At 36.8% G+C, this 27,259-nt stretch overlaps 1 protein-coding gene across 2 annotated transcripts in view; it reads right to left on the reverse strand.

Annotated features, from left to right (window-relative positions):
* The window catches only part of PXDN (peroxidasin), a 90,283-nt gene that overhangs the window by 12,751 nt on the left and 50,273 nt on the right, over window positions 1-27,259 (reverse strand). For both annotated transcript variants that reach the window (XM_055714280.1, XM_055714279.1), the window contains 11 exons: window positions 25,049-25,218; window positions 23,849-24,121; window positions 22,231-22,347; window positions 20,896-21,054; window positions 19,069-19,181; window positions 17,932-18,088; window positions 13,261-13,369; window positions 12,665-12,822; window positions 6,744-8,247; window positions 5,779-5,913; window positions 3,205-3,413 (listed from right to left, as the gene is read on the reverse strand). In XM_055714280.1, the coding sequence (XP_055570255.1) occupies window positions 3,205-3,413; window positions 5,779-5,913; window positions 6,744-8,247; window positions 12,665-12,822; window positions 13,261-13,369; window positions 17,932-18,088; window positions 19,069-19,181; window positions 20,896-21,054; window positions 22,231-22,347; window positions 23,849-24,121; window positions 25,049-25,218 (3,104 nt within the window). The remainder of the gene's footprint in view (window positions 1-3,204; window positions 3,414-5,778; window positions 5,914-6,743; window positions 8,248-12,664; window positions 12,823-13,260; window positions 13,370-17,931; window positions 18,089-19,068; window positions 19,182-20,895; window positions 21,055-22,230; window positions 22,348-23,848; window positions 24,122-25,048; window positions 25,219-27,259) is intronic.

Here is a 27,259-nt window from a genome sequence, read left to right on the forward strand (position 1 = left end):
CTTGACTTAAAAGAAAAGGCTAAATATATTTTTCATTTCAATGTGAAAAAAAAAAAAGGTGGGAAACGGTCTCACAGTGGATAACATTTCGAATTTATATATTTGGAGTCAAACCACGTTTCCATTTGAGCCAATATGTCTTTGCACCTCATTTCTAGCCTTCTTTTTGCATAGTTTCTCTCACAAAAATATTAGGCATAACCATAACAGCATGCTTATATTTGAGGGAAGAGAGCTTTATCATATCTGTTTTGGGTTCAGAACTGAGATATAAAGTCAGTAAAAGTAATCATAGAAGCATACTTGGAAAAAAAAAAGTTTTTTCTTTTGCACTAGAGAGGTTGAAAAAGGCACCAAAAGGTTCTTGTTCAGAAAACCTGAAGCTTGGATGCTCTTTGCTAAAATGAGCTGCAGTAAACCTGCAGTAATTCCTCACCTTCTCTGACCAGAAAAAGAAAGGTAGAAAGTGAAGGAAACGAGAAGAAAAACTTGTGTACCTCAGTGGAATTCCCTTTTTTTTCACCCCATAAACTAGTAATTCTGTTGTACGATTCATTAACTGAAATCTAAAGGTAACCTGGTACTGCTGTTATAAAAAGGAATACTACTCTGTTTTATAAGAAATAAATACTAGCTTTAATCAAGGAATCTAAGAAGTAGCTTTTTGTATCTAAGAAGTTTTTCTTTTCTTCATATGGAAAAGTATTTTGACTTGAACAAAACAGGAAGGATAACAAAAACAGATGTGGCTTTTTAATGAAGCTGAAAGAGCTGAATATATGGGTCACATTAAACATAAGTACATGAAGTGCAATGAACAGCACACCATATTCTAAATTTTAATTTAGTATAATTTTAATTATAAAATAATCAGAAATATTTTAAATATGGAGAATGGTTTATATTTTTTCTTTTAAATAACAATAATAAATTCAAAGAAACAAAACCCCAGAATGCATTTAAAGTAAATGCTGTTCCTGAATGTATGCTGTGTATTCCCCCCACCTCAGAGTAATCCGATTCCTTAGTGCCACAAAATGAAAGAATTTTTAAAAATTAATTGCTTAAACCTGGATTCCCACAGAAAATGTCACACCCATTCATCCATGCAAGAAAGCAGTTCAAGCCATGCACACTTTATTTTTTCTTCATTAAACCTCTGCACAGACTTCAAAAGAGTTCAGAAGAAGGAGATACAGATAGGCACTTTTTAAAAGAACATTAGTTATTTACCCTTTCTTTTGCTTGGCAGTTGTCTAACTGTACTGCATCCAGTAGTACTCTCTGGTAGTAACATAACTGAATGAAAACACAAGCTAGGCTGTTGAATGGCTGAATACTCTAAAGACTTTCCAAAGATAACATCTGCTCTAGAAGGCTTAGTGATAACATAACATTTAGAGAATCAACACAATTTCTCAGAACAGCTTTACAATTTTTCCAAATCAATATTATTAATGTATTTGTGAAACTGTCAAGCTTTATGAACCATGGCAAAGTGAACTTATCCTGAACCAGCAGAATATGATTTATTTGCTTATGGTAAAGCATTTGAAGAGTGATAATTGATTTTCTCACAATGCTTCTGGTGAATGTCAGGGTTCTTTTGAAGAGATTCTGGAAGAGTTTGCATTAAAATGACAACATATCAACCATATCTAGAGTTTTATAAGCTATTATTAATTTAGGAATGGCGAACCTGGTAAATATTGTTTTAAAAAAATCTGAATAAACTAAAAACAAAAAAAACCCTGGTAAAAATTAGAGTAAGACCCGAATGAAATTATATCTCGAGTAAATTGTACAAGTTTTCATCGAAACTTGAAGTATTTATTTCTCCTAGTCTCACAAAGATAACTGACACTTTAAACCAAATCTTCCAACGAAGAATTTTCTTAGACAGTGATTTATTATTTAAGGCATTGTTTACTGGACAAGACAACTCAGCAGTCAGCGTAAAACCTAAGTTATGCAGTATCTTTGAATAGTAAAACTATCTACTTTTTTCATTTTTAATGATACCTGAGCTTGTTCTCATGGTAAAGTCGCCCTAGTTGTAATCCTTCCTCAATATTTACTGTATCTGTTCAGGTTGAAGGGACATGCTCTATCCATTTAGCCTATATCTACTGCCTTATATTCTGAGCTATATCACCAAAGGACTCTGTCATTGGGGACAATTATATTTGACCAAAAGTGTTAAATGGATGCCACTGGAAGAGTGTGACCTCTCTCAAAAATACAATCCACTGGTTCCTTACTCACGCATATCTTTTGCCAGAACATTGGACAGCCTACTCAGCAGTAGTAAATTCAAGAGAATGAGCAGTAGAAAAGATTAAGAACTCAGATCTGGATTCCTTCCATCAGCAAATCTACAAGATACTGATATTGAAAGCTAAGTTATTACTAGGGAAATTATAAGATTCTAATAATCTTCAACTGATTACTCTCTCTAATGAAAGCAAGTTTTTTTTTCCAGTTAGTTTGACAGCAACTTCTAGATAATCAGAGTTCCACAGAGAAGTTCCCAAAATTCCTGAACATACTTTTTCAGCCAGGGCATGTCATCTGAGTTTTGTCAAAAGAACAAGATAATAACACTGTCAAGACCTCAGTAAAGAGAAGTCATTGCTCCCTGAAGTATTTTATTGATGATGCTACTGTAAATGATTCTGCAAACCTGCATGATCCGGAAGATTCTTTTGGGAAGGGATATTCTAACTGTGTTACAGAGGCAGTGAAGTCTGGTGTGATGAAGACTAAAGAGAGGTCATGTAGAAAATCCGTATGTGAGAGAAGCCAACAGACAGGCTACCAAGCAACATGGGATTCTCAGTGTCCTGTTCTTCATGCAGCTAAGTAAACTTTGCTTCTGGAGAAAAAAAAGTTTATTTCTGAAGAAAAACAAATCACCCCACTGTCCTAACTTATGAAGGAGGTGGTAATGAACAAGAATATTTAACCACAAAAGGAAGAAAACAGGCACTTATCTACACTGTGCAATGCTCAAATCTATGTCACGTTTAGAATGTGTGTATTTAATAAAAAATATAGAATGATCGCTCATTTAACAAGGATTGTGCTCCAGATTTGAGTTTGTAACATCTTAAAAACTGAACACTCAAATGTCTTCTTAAAATACAATAAACAGACACTAAACAAAGCACACATTAATACACCCAAATCCACCTATATACAGACCTTCACAGCAATCTTGCCACATCCTGAGGTCCAGTTTAGGAATATCTTCACAGCTACTATATCCATGTGGGAATTCAGCCACCTTAAAGACATCATGTTGTACCCTGGTTATGTTGTCACCATTGTCACACAAAACTCTGGCAAGAGATGTCTGCTTGATCTGAGTGAGCTGAGCAGGTGTGAACACACCTGGGTTCTCATACCATAACCTGTAATCTCACAGAAAAGACAAGTTTGCTAGTGAAAAAAACCAAAACACAGTTTTCCAGAAATATTGCAATACTGTATTCAGAATGAAATTAATTGTTCCATAAATCCTGTTCTGAACTTTACATTGTATCTGAGGGACTGATCCAGATACCAAAATTTAAGCACTTGGCATCATACTGACAGTCTGAAAGGGTCAAAGTCTTGAACAAATCCTTTAATTTCTCTTCTACTCCCATTTTGATGTTTTGGGTATCTTTGGACATTTAGAAAGGCATGAGACTACAAAGTTTACAGTTCTTTTAGAGGCTTCAATTACCACAGATTTCATTCTCCAGGCAACTTCCCTATAGGTTTAGAAAAACTGATAGAGTTGCTGAGATTAGAAGAATGGTTAATCTATACCTAGTTTATTATCAAGATAAGCGAGATTGTTTAATTTACTAAAAAAATTCTATTTTGTAAAACTGTTTTTATACTAATTCAGGGACTTCTTAATATATACTCAGTTAATGTGTTATATTCAAGCAAGAAATGCTGTGGTTTCGAATAATACATTTTTCATACATAAAGAGCTAAAAGCCTGTTATCAATAGAAAATATAAATAATATAATATTATGAAAGCCAAGCCAGTGCTTGGAAAAGAAAACGTTTTAAATTACTGGCCGGATTTGAAAACATTTCACACTATTCTGTGATATCGTTCACATGTCTCAAAACTATAAAGTTATAATTCTATATTGATACTTTTTTCCACTTATTTAAAAAAAAAAAATAGTAGAAGGCTCTTTTAAACTTTATGAAAAATCAATAACAATTTTATACTAAACTTAGAGGATTGGTCAAAAAAATTTTCATTTTACCTACTTATTGTACCATTTTCATAAGCCACTGGACAGTGGCCGATGAAATTCGAAGTACTGGGATCAGAAAACCAGATTCTGAAATCTCCCTATTGACATGAAGCTAGGTTCCCTTCAAACATCACTCCTTTACTCTGCGGGCACATTTGTTTTGCATGCTGCTGGCAGTTTTGATCCTTCGCCTGTTGTAAAGGCCTTTCAAAGAAGCGAGAGTTGCTTTCATAATGTCTAATAATATTTTACTATTTGCTGGCATGTGGCTTCAAAGCATTTGTATTCTTTGGACAGCAGAATCTCATCTTCTAAGTATTGAATGTTTTCCTATAGTTTCTAAACATTGTTTCAGGAAAAAAAAAAGGGAATAAAACCAAAAAACAAACAACGCCCCCCCCCCCCCCCCCCAACCAACCAAAAACCAACAACAAAACAAATAAAAAAACCAAAAGCTTTTGCTGGAAAAATGCAGATGCACACACACAAAAAAGCAGTACCATTATTCTCTTGTGACACAAATAGGTACTTCTCACCAGTAATCTGGAGCTCATACTGCATATATTTCTCAGTTTACTCCCTCTGCCTCCAGGCATGAGTTTTATGTTTCACAGCTTAATTTTTAAACAGATTTTATGTAAGAAAGTTATTGTTAAAAAAAGTATACAAAAAGGCTTGTGCTATTGACTACAGAAATAAAAGAAAAGCATTTGTACTATCTTGAGTAGCTAATGCAAATAACATTATCTAAAGTGAATCAAATCTAATTTCCTAATCCTTCCTGTTTCCCCTTCACTAGGATGGGACTAGTCAGCATAAGTCTTTTTACCCTCATGCCATGCTAGGTCACAAATCATGTTAAAATGAGGGAAATTTTGGTTTTCAGATTCTAAGTGAATGACCTTAAAGTATGAAAGGAGATCTAGCTTCTGTGACAACAGCAATGACTATTTTCTTACTTCAGGTACCATAGAAACTGAAACTGAGAAATTGCTCATGATGTGCATGTAAAGCAATTTAAGAACAATTATCAAATTGTCTTCTTTGTGATAACCTGTCTACTTAGTGCACAACCTGCTTGTACTGAAATACGTATACAGATTATATACACAGTGATACTTTTCCAACATATGCTTAAAGTAATGGAGATGGTGAAAGCGTCTTAAATACTACAATTCCTTTGCCAATAAAATAATTAAATAACAACGAAAGGAGATTAATAACATCCATTTTTCAGAAAGGTGAATGACTTAACTGGTAAAAGGAAGCATGTGTTGGCTGTGGTGCTTTTAGGAGGTCAGTGTGACATATTCACCATAAAAAGTAACAAACTTAAAAAATAAATTAATCATCACTTTTAACAATGTTTTCAACCTGCATTCTATTTTTCTATTTTATATTAATATCATAATGAAAATAAAATGTATTTTGATTTGGAAACAAGACATCGCAATTGTTATTAAGCATCTTCAGTTCAAAATTAATTTTGGTTTCCATGGTATTTCAATTTACCTGTCTCCATCCCGAATACGTCTAAATTGTGTGCTTAATAGACACATCAAAGTTGGCCCCAGTCGGCTCCCTGGAACTAAGTCTTCCACCATTAGAGCAGGAAATAAGTCTATGTTCAGTGGGGAACCATACAACCTATGAATAAAAAATCACAAATATTTAATATCAAATATTTTACATTTACAAAATAACCAGTATGTGGTAAAACTTAAGGGCCGGGTATATGAACTACTTGTAGTAAAAATGACAGTGATAGTGCTACAACATTTGTGAACAGGCTGTGGGTGTATATGCAAGAAAGCCTGCAATGTAGGTTGTATATGTGATGTAACATCACAAGGGTCTGCAAGTTTACCCCACAATTTCCTTTCTCCTAGTAGCTTCCTTCTGGTTTTTTGAAACTTTCTTTTTCAATAGCTTCTCTTTCCTGCCCCTCTGTACTCTTTTTCTTTTACCATAGCTGAGACTAATCCTGTCTTTGATTTTTTGTAGATAAGCTAGCAGTGGTAGGTAGCTGAAGACTTATTTTCAAACACTGAAGATCTAAAGAAGAACAGGTTACTGGCAGTGAAGGATGTCCACATTCAAATACAGTGAATAATATTCCCATTTGTTTTAGTGTACAGAATGGATAGAACTGAACACAAATACTTGCATGAGATTGGTATTAAAGGTGACTTTACATTGAAATAATATTCATATTTAACAGCATTTATAAAACCAGACATTTCAAATTAATAATCTCATGAACACATACAGTATATATTAACTCTGTATTGTTCTCATTGTTCTCAGAGATGTAGAGGTGGAGATTGTCATCTATTCCCTGGTATGGATGGAAGTGTCTTAAAAAAAAATCCCTTTACCCCTTTCTTAACAAACATTGTCTTCCAGATGAGACATTTAGCTACTAATTTTGCATGCACATTTAGATAATTGAATATTTTTCTTCACCTCTGGCTCACCTGCTAAGTTTCTCCCTGATTTCAGGATTCTTAATTTCATTTTTCAGATCTTCAAAAGTCTGAGCTGAAGAAAGATTACAGTAAACTCTAAAATCATGGTAGGGAGGAATTCCATGATCTCTGCCTCTCTGAATATTCATAGCTGCCAGATCTAAAGCCACAGTACGTGCCATGGAGAAGAGTCTTTCTGTTAATTCTGTATTGAGTAATTGTGATGGGACACGCATCTTACCAGCAACACCAAACAATCCCCTTAGAAGTGGATCAATGCCTCCTTCATTTACAATCCGAAATGGAGAGAAGAATGCCTTATGAAGAGGTAGATGGCCTTGTGGAATAGGTTCAAAGTTTTCATCCAGTCGATACAGAAAAGGATTAATGAGTGTGTGACCAAACCTAAAAGCGGCAGTTGCAAACTCATTAGTTATGCCAGAATTAATACTGGGATCATAACCCTTATATTCGCCAAGCATCTTCATGCCTACCTCTCCAAAGATCTTAGGCAGCCAGTGGCTAAATGTTATGTGTTGCATTTCTGCACCAACAATTTTGCGTGTTTCGTGGTATATTGTGTCACCATCCCAGTGTGGATTGAGTTTCAGTAGCTCTGTGGCAATTCGGTTGTGCTCTCTAAACCACAATGTGTGGATGCTGGTAAGACCCAGCTGTTCGTTAGAACGCTGATCACCAGCTAAAAAGCAGGGAATTGGGCTCTCATTTTCATCTCTCATACATTCTGTTGGTGGGCCAGTAGCAAATGGAAGAAGCGGCTTGCCGGATCTCTGTACGATGCCCTGTCTCAGAAGACCCCTTTGACTTGCCAAGTCTCGGATTTCTAGTGCTTCGTGGTCTGAACTGCCATACACATTGGACGCGTCAATGTATGAAGTCAGCTGGTTGATCTGTTCTCGTGGGTACACAGAATTCATAAGAAGAGATGTCATGCCGCTTCCACAAACTGGACTGGAGCGTACAAAAAACATGCAGCGTGCACCATTTCGAACTCTGGGATCATTTGGTGGTATCATGATCGAAAAGCATGGAGGATCATTTGTACAAACCGAACTGCAATGCTGACCATCTGAAAACCTGGCCTCACTTAGGGCAGCTACGGTGAGGTCAAGGTCATGGTCAAGAAACTGACCCCACTGCATGAGCATGTGAGTGTACTGGTCATCAGGAGTTATTGTTTCTGTTCCGATCAGAGTAGTTGAAACCAAGCGAGGCATTGGGAGTGCATAGCCGTTAGAGAGCCTCTTGGGTTCAATTCCCCGAGGCAAATTAAATCCATTTTCGTAAACTGACTTTAACAGACGTTCAAAGGCTGTCAGAGAAGCGCCCCACATGGGATGCTGAAGGTTGTTACATGTTCCATCATGTGTCCTGTACTTCTGGTGGAAGCACATATCTGAGCAGTTGTTCACTCGTCGATGGGCTGTACAGCCCGAGAGGTTAGCTATCAGATTCAAGTACTGTGGGGATACAAGGTCATTATAGTGATAACCTGAAACCGGAAGAGAGACAGAGAGAAAAATCAAAGACTTCATAGAATCATAGACGCCACAGATCACGAATTTATTTGAAATGTTATTTCATCACATTTCTCACCAGATTAAATATCCCTATTGTTTAAAAATAACAATACAATAATAATCACATATGTATATTAGAGCATTAGGTCATTTGAACAACAACTATTAGGTCAGGAGGGAACCTTGTAAAACACCAAATCAAGTAAAACTTCTGCAAAATGTTCACAAAAGGTCACTTAAGAAAGCAGAGATATTTTCAGAAATAACAGCCTCATATTGAGACAAATGGGAAATTGTCCCCATGTTAGGAAAAGTATTTTAAGAACTGTCAGTAGCATTTACATGGATTTCAAGACTTTATCTTTTGAGACTTGATAATTTACTGAACATTACTATTTTGTTTTGCTTTGTTACAGCACAAGTTGCAGAATTTCAAGAAAAAAAAAAAAGAAAAAGAACAAAAACCACAAAGGAAAATAACCACAAGCAATATAGCTAAACAGAGGAGTGATCTCTAGGACAAGTGGTGTGGAGTAACTCACATTACCCAGGACTAGTGTCTAAAGAAAACTGGTGGTTTGTGTAACACTTGGCACAGGTTTCCTATGCAATCCACTCCATTCACCTCTGGGACTACAACATACTTCCTGCATTTTTTTCTCAGTTCATAGAAAAATAGTATACACAAAATATATACTGTAATTCATTAGAATTATGCTTTTATAACTTCAAACTAAAGGCTATGTGTTGCATGATCTCTGCTGTGGTATGACAACATGTGGAAGGATTGAAGACCGTAAGGCCTCCTAGTACAGTGCTGAGTGACTGCAAATCACAGGTCAGGCTGTGCCTTGTCCATTCTGCCTACTAGGAGTCATTCTGAAAATTATTTTTTCTTAAGACACATTTGGGCTTCATTGCAGGGGAAAAGTCATTAGTTCAGGCTGTATCTACATTATCAACTTGTGTAGACCAACAGAAGAATGTAGAGTGAAATTTTTGATGCTGAGAAAGACATTCCTACTTTATCCATTATGCAATAGGAACGGGTTTCCTTTAGAAGAGCTTTACTTTTTTGTCCTGGACTGCATGTGGCCTTGGGTTGGAAAAGAACTCACAATGTTCAAGAACATACACAACCTAAACCAAAGCACAGTAAGTGAGGACAACTGGGAGATTAATTTCGCCCTGCTGATAGAAAGCACACCTTGGGTGATTAATGGATATACAACGTGGATGAGCAAGGTTCCATGATCCAGGAGGCAGCCCAAGAGTCAACCAAGAGGTTGAGTACTTGGCAGTGCAGATATACTGTTAGCTAACTAGGAACCATCATACACCACCATGATTCCTGATCTGGAAAGCTTGCAGTTATGAATAAAACCAAAAAAGCAGAATAAAGGCAGAAGAAAAAAACAAAATGAGTGAGTGTACAGTGGTACCGTGTTCCCACAGGCTCGCAGGGTTCCCACCATGATGATAATCACTCAGGAATATGAACTGAATGCAGTTTTGCAAGAAGTCAGTGCAGGCTAACTGCATACAGTCAGGACTAAAAGGAACATTTCCTGAACTCAGTTCCAGCGTGCCTTCAAAGACACTAACCTTCATCTACATTCAACACATAAATGTGGGCTAGACACGTTGGTGCTTTGCCAATTTCTACAACGCAGAGCAATTCCAAACCAACCACCTAAAACCCCTCTTTATCTTTGCCTTTAAAGGGACTGGATTGCTCATAGCTGCTCAGCTGGGACAGGACCTGTGCTAAAGGATCTATGTTTTCTCAGCCTCAGGCTACATGTACCCCGCATGGTTTACAAGTCAAAGCAAAGATATTAGAGATCTGCTACTTGCATTAGGCAAAACTAACCTGTTTCTGTGGACATATATAAATTATTTTACAAAATACTCCAGATAGGAAAAAGAAAAACCACAGAGCTAAACCAGTGCCACTGGGTAATGCAGCAAAAAACACTCTTTTAATACGTGGGCTAGTTTAGGGCAGTTTAATTCTAAGACTACACTCAAAAAACTTATCTTCTTTATAACAACACTCCTCCTTAATTTATCTTCATTCATCACTGCGTTCTTTCCTTATGATTATTCTTCATGCAGTCTTTACATAAACATTTGTCTCTTGTGGTTATCCTGGTTGCCATCCACATTTCTGCAATCAAGTTGTGAGCAAAGCTCGACTATGAATGTTTTGGGTGGAATGACTTTCATTACTAATTTAAAATAAATGTTCAGCTTCTCTGTTTAGAAGTTCACGTGGGATGCAATTTCTTATCTATGGATTAAATCTGATGGTATTCTGAGGAGACTGGAGGCTGCCATAAATGTCAATCTCAGACCCTTAATTACCTCTCCCATTGTAGGCACCAACTCTGTCTCTGCTTTATAAAAATGTGAGGTGCTGAGCATTTCCAGTACTTAGAAGCTGGCTAGCTCAGTTCACAGTAATATTAACTGTATTATTTTTTTCAAGCTGCAAGATGTTTCAGAGTCATAGAAATATTGATTAGAAAGGACCTCTTACCCAGACCAAGCTCCTGCTTAAAGCAAAGCTGCCTCCAGCACTGGATCAGGTTCAGGTGTATCCCCTGTCTAGCAGGCTTGAAAACCTCCAAAGACTGAGACTCTTCAGCCTTTCTGGGTAAGCTGTAGTGCTGCACTGGCCTCCTAGTGAGAAACTGTTACCCAACATCCAGTCTGAACCTCCCAAGCAGCAACTTGTGGCCATTCCCCTTATTATACAGTATGGTACTACAAAGGAGAATTTGTCTTCATAGTCCTTCCTTGGGATATTCCAAGATTTTACATTTTAATAAGTCTCTGAATGGGAAATTGTCAAGTTTCTCAAGTGTTCCCAATGCAAAAGTGCTAAATAACACCTTTCATTGGGCTCTGCATTTTGCAATAAAACCAAATAAGGACAAATATGAGTATTAAAATATGAGCATTAGGCTATTTAAATGAAAGCAGATTTCTTTTACTATTCAAGTTTCTCTAAAAGCCAGGTTTCTGTGGATTTTGTAGGGCTGAGAAGCAAGCTATTGTTGTGAACAGAAATTCCAGCATCACGGGAAGTTGCCTGATTTTGTGTTCTTTAATTTGTATGCTTTAATGCCAATTTTTTGTAAACTTTAGGGGATTGAATTCCACATTACAAATCCTAGAGAAATGCAGCCGAGTAATTCTCACACATCAGATTTCATATATTCCTAGTATTATATTTAATGCGCTTGCATATGCATCTAATCAGAAAACCAAAATAAATGAGGTTCCTCTTACAAAACACAAGCCTTCAAAGAATTTTGAAGAAGTTTCTGTGGTAAACTAGTAATCACAAATTATTTACTCAGCTCTAATACTGAGTAGCAAGCTCCTTTCACTAAAAAATACTGCTGTACTCCACAAAGCTTGCAGAACAAACACTTACCTAGTTCACAGTCAAAGTTAAAGTTTCTGGAAGTTATAATAAATACTCAATTATAAACATCAAAAAGAACATAATAAGTACAAATATTTCCTCTAGATTTTCAGAGTAGCTTTTGGCTACGTCTCAAGTCTCAAGAGCTCTCCTAAAACTATCATTATTTCCAAATGCTTCAGTCCTATGTCTCAAGCCTATCCACATACATATCTATACACATTAGCGGCATATGCTCCAGCTGGACCTCATGAATTTGTACTTGGACTTCAATAACTAAAGGTAGAAATATTAAACCTCAGATTTTTCTGCTATTTATAAAAAGCAGCAAAAACTGTATTTCTCATTACATCAGATCAGTGTTAAAGTAAACAATTAGCTTAGTTTGACAAACACTTCAAGAATGAGTAGCAAATAATTCTTTGAATAATATTGTGGTATGTGAAGAAGCTTTGGTTCATAAAGTACACAAATGCTTCTTGTTATATCATCATTTCTTTTTGCCAAGGCACGCCAACACTAAATAGCTTTACTTAAAGAAACACGAATAAAATACTGATCATTTTTAATACACAACAGTCTGTTCTGCTATGAAACAATGGTCCTAATGAATTAACAAGCAGGATGCATTATGCATTTCCATTATACTAAATTTGACCAGCAGAAGAATCTGAACACGATTTTTTCCCCTAATATGTCAACATGAGGAAAAATAAAACCACTCTACTTGGACAGCTCAGAGTTACACTGCAATGTAGCAATGTGCAAACCAAGGACTGAATTGGGCAAACACATATATTTGGTAAAGTTTTGCAAAGTCATATACTCCACTGATTTCAATGTAATGATTCTGCAGTTGAGACCCAGACTTGGAAAATAAATGTCTCTTGATGTATAATGACTTAAGAAGGCAAATACACTTCAACACAGAAAAACAAAGAAAGATTACTGACTTGTTCCATTCAGGTCAACCATTAGACCATCTTGTACATGATCTTGAATAAGCTGTAATGTCCTTTCAAATATTTCCCCAGCTCTTGCTTGTTCAACAGTGTATGGATCCCTTGGATATCGAAATAAGGCTAGCAAATCATTTGGAGAACGAGGACGACTGACAGATAATTTGAAAAAAATAGTGAGTGTACACAGGAATTACAAAATAACAATACTACATAAATCATGTAAGTGTTCAGCAAGGAGATTAGTACGTACCTTGGTTACTCATCTCAAAATGGAAGGCAAACAAACAAAAAAGTTTAATAATAAAATATTAAACATTTAGTAGCAATTAAACATTTAGTAGCCTTTTAATACACATTATCTCAGTAGAAAAACTGTTGCAGTGAATAGACATCTCAACAGGAGTGTTTAAACAATAGGAATCCTTACATGTTAAACTGTTAGTATTCCCAGAACTAACCAGATGTTAACAATGTTATTTAAATAATAAAATAGCTTCCTGATTAAAAAAATCTTCCATTATTTTTAGTATATACAAAATTAATTTTGACTTCTCACTATATAAAAAAAAAAAAAAAGTAGTGGATACCTGTCAAACAGATGTGTACGTGTTGAATTTATTGCTCTGTCAACAGTTGCAATTGCTTCCACAATCGATGTCTGTACAAAAGGATCTCCATTTCGGCTGACATTAGGCACTATAGAAAAAGGAATTCACATGTTATTGCAAAAATGGCCACACACAAAAAGATACTACAATAAAACAGAGTCTAGACACGACATCATTTTAGTTGTGCAAAGTAAACTCCTGTTCTTTAAGCATTAGTTAGTCCAAATATAGACATCTTAACCATTCTGGAACTGTATCAAAGCGTACACAGTAGAGTAAAATTCATTTAAAACAGAAGTTAACATAAGTTTAAAAGTCAGCTTGCTTATAAATCTAAAACAAAAAAAAGGACAAATGCATACAGCACTTAAGTGTCCATTAATTAGTCCTACAATTTCAAGTAAAAAAGACCAAAGAAAAAAACCAATTATTCTTCAGGGTTTTTTTTCCGGTGTGGTGTAATATCATCTTTTAGGTGTTGTTATCAAGAACCTGACCCATAGCCACTGAAATCAATGCAAGTATTCCCTCTGATTTCAATTAGTACAGAATTAAATGCAAGAATTTTAACGGTTTACAGGAATGTGCTACAAGTGGAAAATAGTGACAGACTTAGTTTGCCTTTTAGAACACATGCACCACATAAGTTCCAGAAGGCTTCAGGGGAAAAGAAAAAAAGAAAAAAACCACACCAAAAATACTAAAAAGAAGAAAAAACCCACAGAAACTTATATATTCCCAAATGACTACAGTAAACTAACAATGTTCCTCTCCTGAGCTCAGCCTAGTAAGCAACACACATTAATTTTAAAGGGCTATAAATATTTTATATATTTTGATCACTGCTTTGTTTTCTACTTTAAAATTATTCAGCATTTTATTAGTACATTAAAAATCACATGCTTAAAAGCTCTTTAACGACTCTGCATAATACTGGAAACTCAGTAAAGCATAGTTCCATTCATCTGCCTTTTTATACGGTACTCAGTTGCAGCTGGATGTTTGTACAAAGTATCTAGGGCTAATAACCTTCCTTTCGGTCTAAACCAAGAACTACCAGATCCAGGGGCAACAGCTAACAATTTCCAGAGTGTGTTTAGATTGGAGAAGTCACACAGGAAGAAGGGTAAAGCAGGGAAAAAGTCCAAAGCAAATACACTGGAATAAAATCAGCAGATGTACAAAATCAGCTGACATAAAACCCGTTGTTTGCAAGCTTTTCATGACTTTTTTTTCTTTCCTAAGCAATATTTCATTATTCCTTCATAACTGGCAGCTTAAGCTGTGTCTATATGAGTTTCAGGGTCTAGACCTGGGTAATCAAACTTAACCATCTACACAATCAAACAAAACAGTCCTTGGCACTCCATAGCTGTGGCTGAAGCCCCTTTCTCTTCCCTGTGGCCACCTGCCTTGGGCCGCTGACAGCATATTTCCAGCATCCAAAACAAGCTGACCCTTTCCCACAGTGCCTAATGGCAATAGTACTTGATCTGTCCTAATTGCCTACTGTCCTTGCTTGACAGCTTCACTTTCATAACCATACAAAAACATTCAGATAAGCTAATTAAAGAGAAACATTTACAGGTTTGCTACCCTCATCTCAGTTGTTTCAGGGAGTGCCTGTGTGCCATGAACCATCTTAATACTGCAACATTGCAGACTAAAAATCCAGTGGCTGCTTACCTTCCCTAGTGCTGTCTACAATAGATGCAATATCGGTGTTCACTTTAGGTAAGTGTTTTGCAGAGCTATCCTGATACACATGGCCTGAATCATAAAACTTGGTCAGATATTAATCATACTGTACTTCATTTTTGTATAGACTATTTGCTGCCAGCAGTTCTCTTTTTAGGCTGATAAATATGAAAAGTTAAAGTCCCTGCAAGCCTTTCACACAACACCTTTTTCCCAGGGCTGGGGAGTGGCAGAAAAAAATGGCAATATTGTTAAGCAACAACTTAATCCACACACATCCCACTTTACATTTGAGCCAGAGACTTTCACAAAACAACAGAAAAGGACAGAAGAAAATGGCAAAAGAAAACATCTTTAAAATAATATCAAACATGACCAGCAAAACCTGCCTTCTATACACTTACCTTTCTTCTGTCTCAATGTTAAGAAGATTTTTATGCATTCATAAAACATTAACAGAAAAGCAGACATGCAAGTTTTTAGGCATTTCTAGCTATACCATCATTAATACTATCCAGATAGCAAGTATCCAGTACTTATAATCTGTCCGCTTGTCCTCCTTGCTTTTCTGACAGCTTCATTTTTATAGCAACCATAGATAAAATGTATCTGACATCACACTAGTTTTAAGGAGAAACATCATGTAGATGAATGCAGAATAATCAAGGATAATTTCACTAATTTTAGGTTTAATGATGCCACAATTTATGGGAAAAAAAAAAAAACAACCCAAACACATTACAATTAAATACTGCAGATCAGCTAGCACCAAGTTTTGCAGTTTGCTAATTCCAGCAGATGAGAATGAGCAGTTGACATCTGCACTAAGTGAATGCAACTGGTTTCCACTGGAGTTGTAGTTCAATTCATGGTTTCACTTCACAGAGCTCTTACTGATTTGAGATCTGGCTAATATTTTTTATTAAAATAAAATACAAACAAACAAATAAAAAACCCCAACAACAACAAAAAAAACCAAACAAAAAACCCAAAACCACACACAGACACTATTTTTCCTCTCAGAAATCATCCTTATAGACTGAAGAAATACTATTTTTGATAGAGAAGGGGTTACACTGATACTCCACTAAAAGCAACTTAGGCCAGGGAACATCACAGTTTTATTGATACCCCAGGGGTCCAGTCCTGTCCAGCTGATTCATCAGTGCCCTGGATGAAGGGACAGAGTGTCCCCTCAGCACGTTTGCTGGTGACACAGCACTGGGAGGAGTGGCTGAGACCCCAGCAGGCTGCGCTGCCATTCAGCGAGACCTGGGCAGGCTGGGGAGCTGGGCGCAGAGGGACCTCATGGAGTTCAGCAAAGGCAAGTGGAGGGTCCTGCCCCTGGGCAGGAATAACCCCCCGCACCAGTACAGGCTGGGGCTGGCCTGCTGGGAGGCAGCTCTGCGGGGAAGGGCCTGGGAGCTCTGGTGGGCAGCAAGATGCCCATGGGCCAGCAGTGTGCCCTGGTGGCCAAGGCCAGTGGGACCCTGGGGTGCATCAGGAGGATCATGGCCAGCAGGTGGAGGGAGGTGATCCTGCCCCTCTGCTCTGCCCTGGTGAGGCCGCATCTGGGGTGCTGTGTCCAGTGCTGGGCTCCCCAGTTCTAGAGAGACTGGGAACTGCTGAAGAGGGCCCAGCGGAGGGCTACGAGGATGATGAGAGGACTGGAGCATCTCCCTCGTGAGGGAAGGCTGAGAGAGCTGGGCCTGTTTAGCCTGGGGAAGACAAAACTCAGGGGGAATCTTTCCAATGCCTACAGATACTTTAAGGGCAGGTGCCAAGAGGATGGGGCTGGGCTCTTTTCAGTGGTGCCCAGTGACAAGACAAGGGGAAATGGGCACAAACTGCAACACAGGCAGTTCCACCTGAATATGAGAAAGAACTTCTTTCCTTTGAGGGTGCCAGAGCCCTGGCACAGGCTGCCCAGAGAGGCTGTGGAGTCTCCTTCTCTGGGGACATTCAAAACCTGCCTGGACACGATTCTGTGCAACCTGGTCTGGAACAACCTGCTTTAGCAGGAGGTTGGACTAGATGATCTCCAGAGGTGCCTTCCAACTCCAGCCATCCTGTGATTGATATCATGGTAATCAATACTTTAGAAAAATCACTGATACATATTTATAAATTTAGTAAACAAAATAGCAAACAGATGACATAACACTGGGAAGTAATATCCAATATGTTAAAGAAATCACTGCTCAGTACTCATTTTCCAATGATACAAAAATACTATGTCATATTTTCTACTGAACACCCCCCACTCCCCCAGTCTTCCTTCAAATTTTCCATCAAAATTAGTCTGAAAAATCAACATTTTTATTCAATAAGTCTGAAAAGCATTAGGGTCAGTCTGTATAATATAGTTATTTCCTTATCCTCTTTGGCTGCTTTATTACCAATTATTAAGTATTAATAATTGATTACTATTTGCCATAATTACTTTTAAATAATTAGAATAATCTCAAATATACTCCTTTTCTTTCTATTTTCTCCTTTAGCTTCTTAAGATCATTATGACTTTCCTGAATTCTTTCACAACAGCTGCAGCTTAATTTTCAACCAAGTGCTGTAAATGCTCCTTTAAAGACACCACAAGACTTTTTGTCAATTTATCCCTAAAGATTAGCGTGTGTATTGAACTAGCAAATTCTAATAGGTCCAAATAATGTCTCAAGAGGCAAGTAGTATGACTAACTGGAGCCCAAATCATTGTTTGTTTTGAAGCTTAAATCCTAGAGACATTTCAGCTGACATATTCCCATCTTACTCACGTCTATGCAGATAATTGCCTGAATTAATATTAAAAAAAAGAAAAAATATGATTATGGGAGAATAGAATATGAATAAAAGAAAAAATTTCACATTTGATTAACTTCTTTGTTTACTTACAAATTAAGCAATTGGAATAAAACTATAATCTAATTCATACCTCTGATTCATACACCTTACCATTAACACTAAGCACCATACTAACAGAGGAGTATCCTATGGTATTCCGGGCAACACATTCATATCGGCCTTCATCAGCTGTTCCAACATCGCGAATGGTAAGAAATCCCTCTGGACTAACATGAAACTTTCCACTCTCAGTTACCTGTACTCCATCCTGCAGCAAAGCACAACGTTTCGTTATTCTAAACACCCTTTGTTTTCAAAGCTGAATTTTTGCCATCTTTTTTCTCTTCTATTTTTACATTTTATTTTTTATTTGTATGTTGTAGGCCAAGTACTAGTCAAATTGATTTAGATAAACTTACATTAAAAACTCACACACTTATGTTGACCGGAAGACTTGCATGTGCTTCTAAATTGTACAGTCTATTTAGTTTTCAAAATACTCATTATTATAAATCAAAGTATTTTAATAGTCATAGGTCCTCATCAAAAAAATTTAAGACCCTAAAATAAGACAGCACCTCTTGAGAACATGTATATTTGGTTTTACTCAAAGTTAACCAACCAAAAAAAATCTCAAAGAGCTTTTATGTATCAATTCTTCATGCACTATGCATTTAGAAGCTGTTCAAGGTACGTTAAAGTACATTTTCTAATGCTCGCCAACTGAAGATGATCATAAGGAAAATTGAAGATCAATATTAGCGACTCATTAATTAACTGGGAGCTCTGCTAATAAATCTGACTAATAGTTTGACATAACTATTGCACCAATGGAAATCAAAGTGAGAGAGGCTACCAAAGAGTTACCAAAACATGTCCTGGTTGAAGTGTCAACAGTGCCAAAGGGCTCAGCAACACAGTATTTTTCATTGTTTTATATCTATAGTATCATTGAAAGTGTGAAAATTAAAACCAGATTCACACAGAACTGTTACTAAAATACATAGGCCTTTTAAAGGCATACCTTATGAGTTTTAGCTGGTCCATATAATAATTTGTATAACCATATAATTTTATATATATATATAAAATTAAGGTTTCATACCCATATACATCTGATTGACCTTCAGGTAATGATTTCAGACACCACAGCAAGCAATAATTTAACAATGTGCACTTTAAATAGCTAGTTCTGAAGAGATGGAAAGGATGTTGCCTTTCCGCAACAACTGCACATATAACTAGTACCTTATTCCATGTAATTACTGGCTCTGGCTCTCCTTGAGCACTGCATGGGATCTGCACATTTGTGCCCACCTCCACTGTCATGTCACTGGGAACACTGGCAAATACAGGAGTCACTAAAAAAAAAACAAATGATACATTGACAAGATATGAAATACCACTTGTGCAAAAGACTGTCTAAAGAAAGGTCAACACTGCTTAATTTTTTAAGTTACCCAACATTTCTTAATCTACAATCCTATTCTGTCTGCAAGTTTTTAGTTGCTTACAAGTTTGTGTTAGAGATAAAAGCCCTTATTCTTGAAGTCTGCTTCAGGGTGATAATTTTAAGTACTTTTAACTTCCAACAAAACAGGCTAGTAGGTACCAAAAACTCTTCAGTTCAATAAATTAAAAAGAATTTCTGTAAATACCTAAATGTGAACAAAATCACCAGAATTAATATCTCATCAATTTCTGACAATTTTTTAAGTTTTAGTTTTTTAATTAGCAACAATTAGATGATAAAAGCAAAACTTCCATAAGTCATTCAACTGTGATGCCCTCAGCCTGACTTGCAGAGGTGCTGCCTTCACAGAGCTCTTATCCCATTGACACCAAGGAGCCCTTAATCCTTAAAACATGAAAACATCACCTTCAATTTTAAGGACACAGGGTACAGTTACCTAAGTCCAGTGTGAAGAAATTAAAGCATTTTTTAATCTTAATTTCTTTCAAATCCAGATTGATATCCAACACAACCATCATGAGAAGCACATACAAGATCACGAAGACATTAAGGATTGTATTTCTGCTGTAACATACCAGTATTTTGCGGAGAGTGGGAGGAGGCTGTGCTTTTACAGAGCAGTGTAATAAATGCCACAAGAAATGCTTTGTAATTAAACATTTAATCTCCTTGAATTTAATTAAACACTAAAGCACTTAACTAAATTATAAATCATAATATTCTAATTAGGTCTAGAAGTAGCTTGCTTAGAATTTACTTGAAGAAAAGCGTAAGAAAAATGGAGTAGGTTTTTTTTTTTCTGTGTCAGCTTATTTTAAGTATAGGGAATGACTTTTCATCATGAAGGTCATTCACCTGTTGTAAAATAAAGCATTCTCTTTCTGGACATCAAAATATTATGTTAATAACACTATTTAGTTAACAACACAGAGACTTTTAAAGAACTGGTCTTTTCACAGAACAGGGTATTTTTCCAAGCATAAGAATACTGTCATCTTCAAAGCAAACCTCCATTCTTTCAAAGAGAAGTAAACCTCTTTCACAGAAAAATACTCTGTACAAATACTAATAAGTATTCATACATGTTATTTATTAAAAAACACCTGGAATCTATACATATACTCAAAAACAATGATCAGAAATGTGAAATGTTAGCAATATGCTGAACAGCAGGATTTTTAAACAACAAAAGGCATAGCCTCATTCTAACAAGCTTTTATCAAAAAAGGCCATGCGTAGTTGTAAGCTTACGTAGTCTCCACATGACTTTGAACAAAGTCTATCAGGGCACACCGTCCCACATGCTCAATTTATAAAAACTAATAAACCAACTTATAATTCAAAACCACCATTTAGAATCATTGTAAAATGCAGGGAAAGTCCTGAAGAAAAACCCAAGCACTATTCAAGCTCTGTTTCAAAGGTTTTTTTGACTCTGAACAAAGGTAAACTACTTCATATTAATATTTTGTGCTATCAAAGATAATTGACCTTACATTTTAGGGGGAGGAAACATTGAACACAGTACTGTGTGTTTTAGTGTAAGCTTAAATCTTCTTCTCCCCCCTCCCCCTGCCAGTAGCCATACATTGAGAACATACCTCTAGGCTGTACAGTAAGGTATACGACAATTCGTTGCGATCCAATAATGTTGACTGCTTGGCATTCGTACTGTCCCTGGTCATGCAGAGCAACCCTAGAAATCCTTAGAGTTCCAGAGGATAGAACTAAGTGTCTTCTGTCAACAGACAACTGGCCTCCTGAAACAGAGCAACAGCATTTGCTATTTACAGCAGTGCAGAATGAAGTTCTTCTGTGTCAGAAAACGGGAAATCCAGAAGATTTTAAATTTGATAAAATGTTGGGAAAAATTGAAGTATTTTAATAAAAGTTTTAAACCTTTACTTCTCAGAAGACAAACACGAAAAGCAAACAAAACATACATATGCACCCAATCATAATCCTGATCACTTCTCCATTTGTGGTAGAAATAAGTATTTTCATTTAAGAATCATAATTAAGCATCCAAATGAGAAAGCATCATAAGAACACCAATAGGTATTACTGTTCACTTCATCTTACTGCCATGTAAGACATAATTCATCTTATGTGCCTGGGCTGTCTACAGAATACATAGAAAAATACATACAGCCCTGAAAAAGGTTGAATATAATAAAAATTAAGTAAAAGGCACATCAATGTCTGTATCCTATTCTTCCTTTATGGACATTTAATCTGATTGGGACAATCTTGGTAGACTGAGAAATGGGGACATTATCAGCACCAAAACGATCAAGAGTTTAACAATCTGCTTTAGCCACCATAATTTAGAATTTCCTGAGCTGTTTTTCCTATTAGAGTTATTTAATTCGATTCAACTGGAATATTTACTCATTGATAAAACATCCACTACAGAATTTCTTCCTGCAGGACTTGGCTCTTAATTCCTTTACAGCCACAATCTGATAAAAGTCAGCAGAGTGCACCCCAACAATCCTGTCAATGTGCATTAAGTGACAGAAATGCAGTTATACTGATGCCAGTTACAGGTTGGACTGTTCTGAAGAGAGCACATCCCACCTAATTTCAGATCCAGTTAATGACAGTCATCTCCATTTCTGCTGCAGTAAACCATCAGTGATAGGTATGGACACATGTGATTTGCCTCATATTTTCTTAAACATTTATTATTAGAAATCTAATTTGGAGACATATTTGAGCAACATTATTTTTAATGAATAATGAAAAAATGCTTGGGCAACTAGATTCTGCGGGGCACCTTGCCTTTTCTAGCTAAAGCAGAAAGAGATGAGCCCTGTTTCCTTTGAAGACTGAAGCATCTACACAAATACATGCAATTTCTTTCAATGCATGAGTGATTCCAAAATGACAGCTAAAGTATTCTAGTAGGTTAAAAGTAAAACCAGAACACTTACCTCCTTTAGTCCAGGCAATAACAGGCTGGGGATAGCCTTGTGCTTCACAAGGGAAATCAACGGTTTGTCCCTCAATCACTGTTTTGTCTTGAGGAGTGACAGTAAACTGAGGTAGAGCTGCAGAAGAGAAAATTAACTGGTTAAAAAAACCCAACTGAAAGATGCACAACTGTCTGAAATGAATTACCATTTCCTGTGTGACATGAATAGCTCATATTGGTGGCAAAAGAGATGTTAATGTGACTCTTATATCATGACCACTATAGGGCAGAGAGTTAGGGCAGCCACTTGCGCAACAGGCATATCTCCCTCACAACCTGACCCTGGCGTCGGTGAAGGCCTCTGGGTTCTACTGCCATAGATCCAAAATAAGGGCGTATGGTAAAACTTGTAGAATCAAATACAGTATTCCCTGGATTAAAAATTCCTCCTTCTCGTTCTCTCAAAAAATTATCATCTAAATTGTGAAGAAAATGCAATGTAGCAAAACTATCCTGAGCTGCTTGTTTTCTTCTTTACGCAAAAGGAAAGCAGTGGAGTGTGGGCCAATTTCTGCAGTAACATCATGGCATTATCAGTGAGAGAAATAGTTTGTTCAGCTCTCAAAACAGTCATCCATTGGTGAATAATAAATGAACAAACCATATTGACAAGTTGCTTTGTATAGCTTTTAAAAATTGAACTCATTAACAAAGCATTTGCAACCTGAACTGTTTGCCTGTCAACGGTTTAAGAGATCTTAACATGAGAACAGAAACAAACTTCAATTTAAAGGTTACTCAAAATGTTTTAGAAATAAAAGTTCCAGCACAAAAATGTTTGCAAAAAATATTCTCCATATATAGGAGGCTTCTGATACATTGTTGTCGAATACTTCATATTCATACTATTGACATACAATATCAAAATTATTGTGATCACAGTAAGTTAGAGTACTCTGACTTCTGTTTTGCAGAAAAGGTGTGCTAATGCCTCAGGTGGCAGAGTGATAGTGTCCATGAAACGCAGGAGGAAATGTTCCCATATTCACTGAAGTGTCTACAAAAGAAAGGCAGCACAGATCTATCTGTGTGTGAAACTCCATTTCTGTTACTTCAATTTCTAATCTCTAGAACTGATGCCTGCTACAGAAGAAATCTAATTCCCACAAATTTGATACAACATGTTTACTCCTACGGGCAAAAAAAACGTAATAAGAAATAAACATTTCTTATTCCCATCCCTGGAAGTGTTCAAGGCCAGGCTGGATGGGGCTTTGAGCAACCTGGTCTAGTGGAAGGTGTCCCTGCCCATGGCAGGGGGGTTGGAACTAGATGATTGTTAAGGTTCCTTTCAACCCAAACCAAATCTATGATTCTATGAAAACACCAATGATTAAATTCTAAGAATACTCAATTAAAATTAACTTTCAAAGAATTAGTATATATTATCTTACTCTGAGTGAAATGTACAGCAAGAGTCCTAAGGGCTACACTAGAATAGTATTATTGAAAGAAAAATCTCTTATGGCTTTAGTTCAGCTCTAACAATTCAGAAAAGATGAAACCACACAATTTAAAGTAATATACTCTTCCTAATATGTTTTACAGCATGTCATTCCTAGTTTAACATCACTCACCTTGGACTATGATGTATGCAGTTGCATGGATATTATCTATGCTGTTAGTTGCAAAACAGGTATACTCGCCACTGTCTTCTTGCTTCACATTTTGTATGTAAAGTCCTCCTGATGGAGTTATTGTGATGCGAGGGTCACTCGGTAAAGGGGTTCTGTCCCCTTTGGTCCACGTAATGCGTGGCTGGGGGTGCCCAGTTGCACTGCACTCCAAGGTAACACTCTCTCCAACTAGCACTTCCGTATTTTGTGGATGAATCACAAAACTTGGCCGGGCTGTGAGAAAAGAACGATGCCTAAATATGACTTTTAGCTCACAAAGCACTAATTTAGCTGAATATTGCAACAGTTTGGGGAATATAGGGAGTTAATGTCTCTGTTCCAACATACTTAAAATCTTGGTGCAAAATCTGCCTTGCTTTAGGCCTAATCTAGCTGCAGACATTTATAAATATCAACAGATAAAAAATAAAAGCTCATAATTGCACTGATGTTTTTTTCTTAACTCCCATTAAAACAATTTTTAAACACTTCCTTCTCATTTGGTGCTGCTTATAAAGGTCTCTTTAAAGGCATACACGCTGAGACCCAGAAAACAAACTGGCTAAAAATTGCCATAAGTGCACAAAAAAGAAAAAAACTGATTAAGCTACATTTTAGTAAGTTTTCCCAACTACATGTGTGCTTTGCAGTGACATTTGAAGTTTGCCTGATGCTGAGTGTCAAAATTTTCTCACAGCAAAGTTTGGAATTTAGAAACACTACAGTCCTGGACAGGAATTTAGTGCTTGCAAAGACAAAGCCCTGGCCAGACAGAGATTCAGGTTAAAAAGCTCCTGTGCAAGGACAGCTGCACAGGGTGTGCCAAAGCTTTCACGAGTGGCCTGTTTGGAAGCTTGTGATTTTCAGGTATCCAGAGAGAACATTATTGCACTGAGCAATGTCATAATGCAAGAGCCTCTTCTCCTAACCCTTCTACAAGCCGCCTACAAGACTACAATTGCATACTACAATAACCATATTAAGTGGCTGATGTATATTTTCGTTCTAAGGATATTATACCTTCATGTTCTAGTTCTTAAGATGCCCAAACACAAGGTATCTACATGTCAAGAACATAAAACATCCAAAGTATCTTTTTAGCAATTGTATATTAAAAAAATTCTCTATCTGAATGCAAAATTCAGACTTTATGTTCTTTACCTGGTGACTCAAAGTATCTAAGAGTAACTTCCTGAGTTTTCACTTCGCCAGCCACATTTTTTGCCATGCACTGGTAAATGCCTTGGTCTGTTTCTTGAGTATTCTGAATCATTAACGTGCCATCATCTAGCAAGTTTAGACGGGAATCTTCTTTCATACTGAGCTCATTACTGTGAAGAAAAAAAATCTGCTGGAGTTAAACCTTTAAATCACAAGCACAGAAAACTGCCAAATAATAAGTTCCAAAATTATATTACCCAAAATAACTTGGGGTCGTGGTGTGTGGTTTTTCCTGTGTTAAGTATAATAAGAGAAAACTAAAAGTTCTAAAGAGAAGAAGAGGAAAAACCAAAAATGAACCAATTTTGCTTATGCAAGTATTACATCTTCAAAATGAAAAGACAAAATACTTCTATGAGTAAAAGCTTATGGGGAAAATAAGTGAACAAAATACACATACCTGGTCTCATTTTCCTTTAAGGCTGTTCTAACTGGCAAATCAATTCAAAATGTTTCCACTGGAGGTGTATCATGTCAGTTCAACACTTAAGATAACCTCTCTCCTAGTAGAAAGTATTTGCTATAAAACGAACCTTTGTGCCAATCTTTGTCTGGATTGCTCAAAGAGCACTAATGAACCTGATTATAATTTGTTCTGGCATGAAAGATAAGGTAGGATCAGTTCTTCAGGCTATGTCATGGGTGCATGGTCTGTGACATTAACTAAGAACAGTTACAGGTTTTTATTAAAGGAACTCTTTCTCACTGCATCCCACACTACATGATGAAGAAAGCACAGAGGAGGGATGAGATCTCACCCCCTAGGTACAAAACCCAGCCTGCTGATCTATTCAACATACTGCTCAACAGGTCAATGGCTTTTGACTAAAATCTTGCCATATTCAACTACCTTGCAAAGAGCTTTGCTCTCATTCATGCAGCCAGGAAACATGCCAGAGTCAATAATCTTACACCCCAAGCTCAAATTTCTTCTTAAAACTTTTTCATATGTGTATTCTGAATACATGTTTTCTTTGTTTATTACAAAAAGGACACGAGCCAAAGAAAATTTTAATGAAATAATTATACCATCCAAGTTCAAGGCTCTGTTCTTTACATACTTCATAAAACGCTGTACTCTTTCTGCATGTGGGGTTCTCACTGATATCAGTGGAAATAACCAGGACTCCATGCTGTGCCATTTTATCAGCAACTAACAAACTAAAATGTCTCACTTGCTGATAGAAAATGTAGAGAATTTATTTTCCAGGTCAGGTTCTCCATTTGTATAAAAGCATTATTAAGTCAAAGCCTCATTAAGCTAGTGGTAAACTCACAATTCATGTGTCTGTCATAAATTCACATCGCCTTAAGGGGGGTGATGTACTGCTACATGGCTGGCTTAGCTGTGCTGTGCCCAGCACTGCTGGAGGGACCCAGGCTCTGGGCACAGCTTAAGCAGTCACTCTGCAGCAGGCTGCCCCTTGGGCTGCTGAAAGACACACATCCTTTGTAGGCCCTTCCCTCCACATACCCTAAGCAGTGAGGAGAAGCAATGGAGCAGGCTGACTAGAGCGCCTGTGCTACCTCTATCCTTCAAGGCTTTTAAGACCCAACTGGATAAAGCAACCTGGTATGATCCTGCTTTGAGCAGAAAGCTGCACTGGAGATCTCCTGAGACCTCCTCCAACCTGATTTCATCTGCAATCCTATGATATAAGCATTTGCCTGCCCTCCATGTACCAGTATAAGGAGCCTGGAAATTGATATATCCCTCCTCTCCTGGAAGGAGCCACACCTCAAAAGAAAGCTGCCTCTGAGGAGCTGAGGCTCAAGAAGACTTTCTAAGAAATCTAACTCTTACCCAGTCAGTCCTTTAAAAATGTAGTTTTTGCTCTACCTCAAAAAGTAAACAAACACTACCTAACCCACAAACTGCACGTCCAACACATCCATATTGGATTGCTTGGTACTCACACATAAATGATTTAGTTTTACAGCTGCGAGCATCTCTGTAGGTATAACTATAGCTGAAAATCTTTCCAATAGTGTTATAGTTACAATTTAATATTTTCTAAAGGCATCAGCTTTTAAGTGTTTAAAATAACTAATGAAAAATGATCTGGGACGTTATTACTTCATATACTACTTCTATAATTAATGTTTCTGCTGTAACTATTCTACATATTAGCATGTAATACATGTGGACAT

The sequence above is a fragment of the Falco cherrug genome, chromosome 6 (assembly GCF_023634085.1).
Source record: "Falco cherrug isolate bFalChe1 chromosome 6, bFalChe1.pri, whole genome shotgun sequence".
Lineage (NCBI taxonomy): Eukaryota > Metazoa > Chordata > Aves > Falconiformes > Falconidae > Falco > Falco cherrug.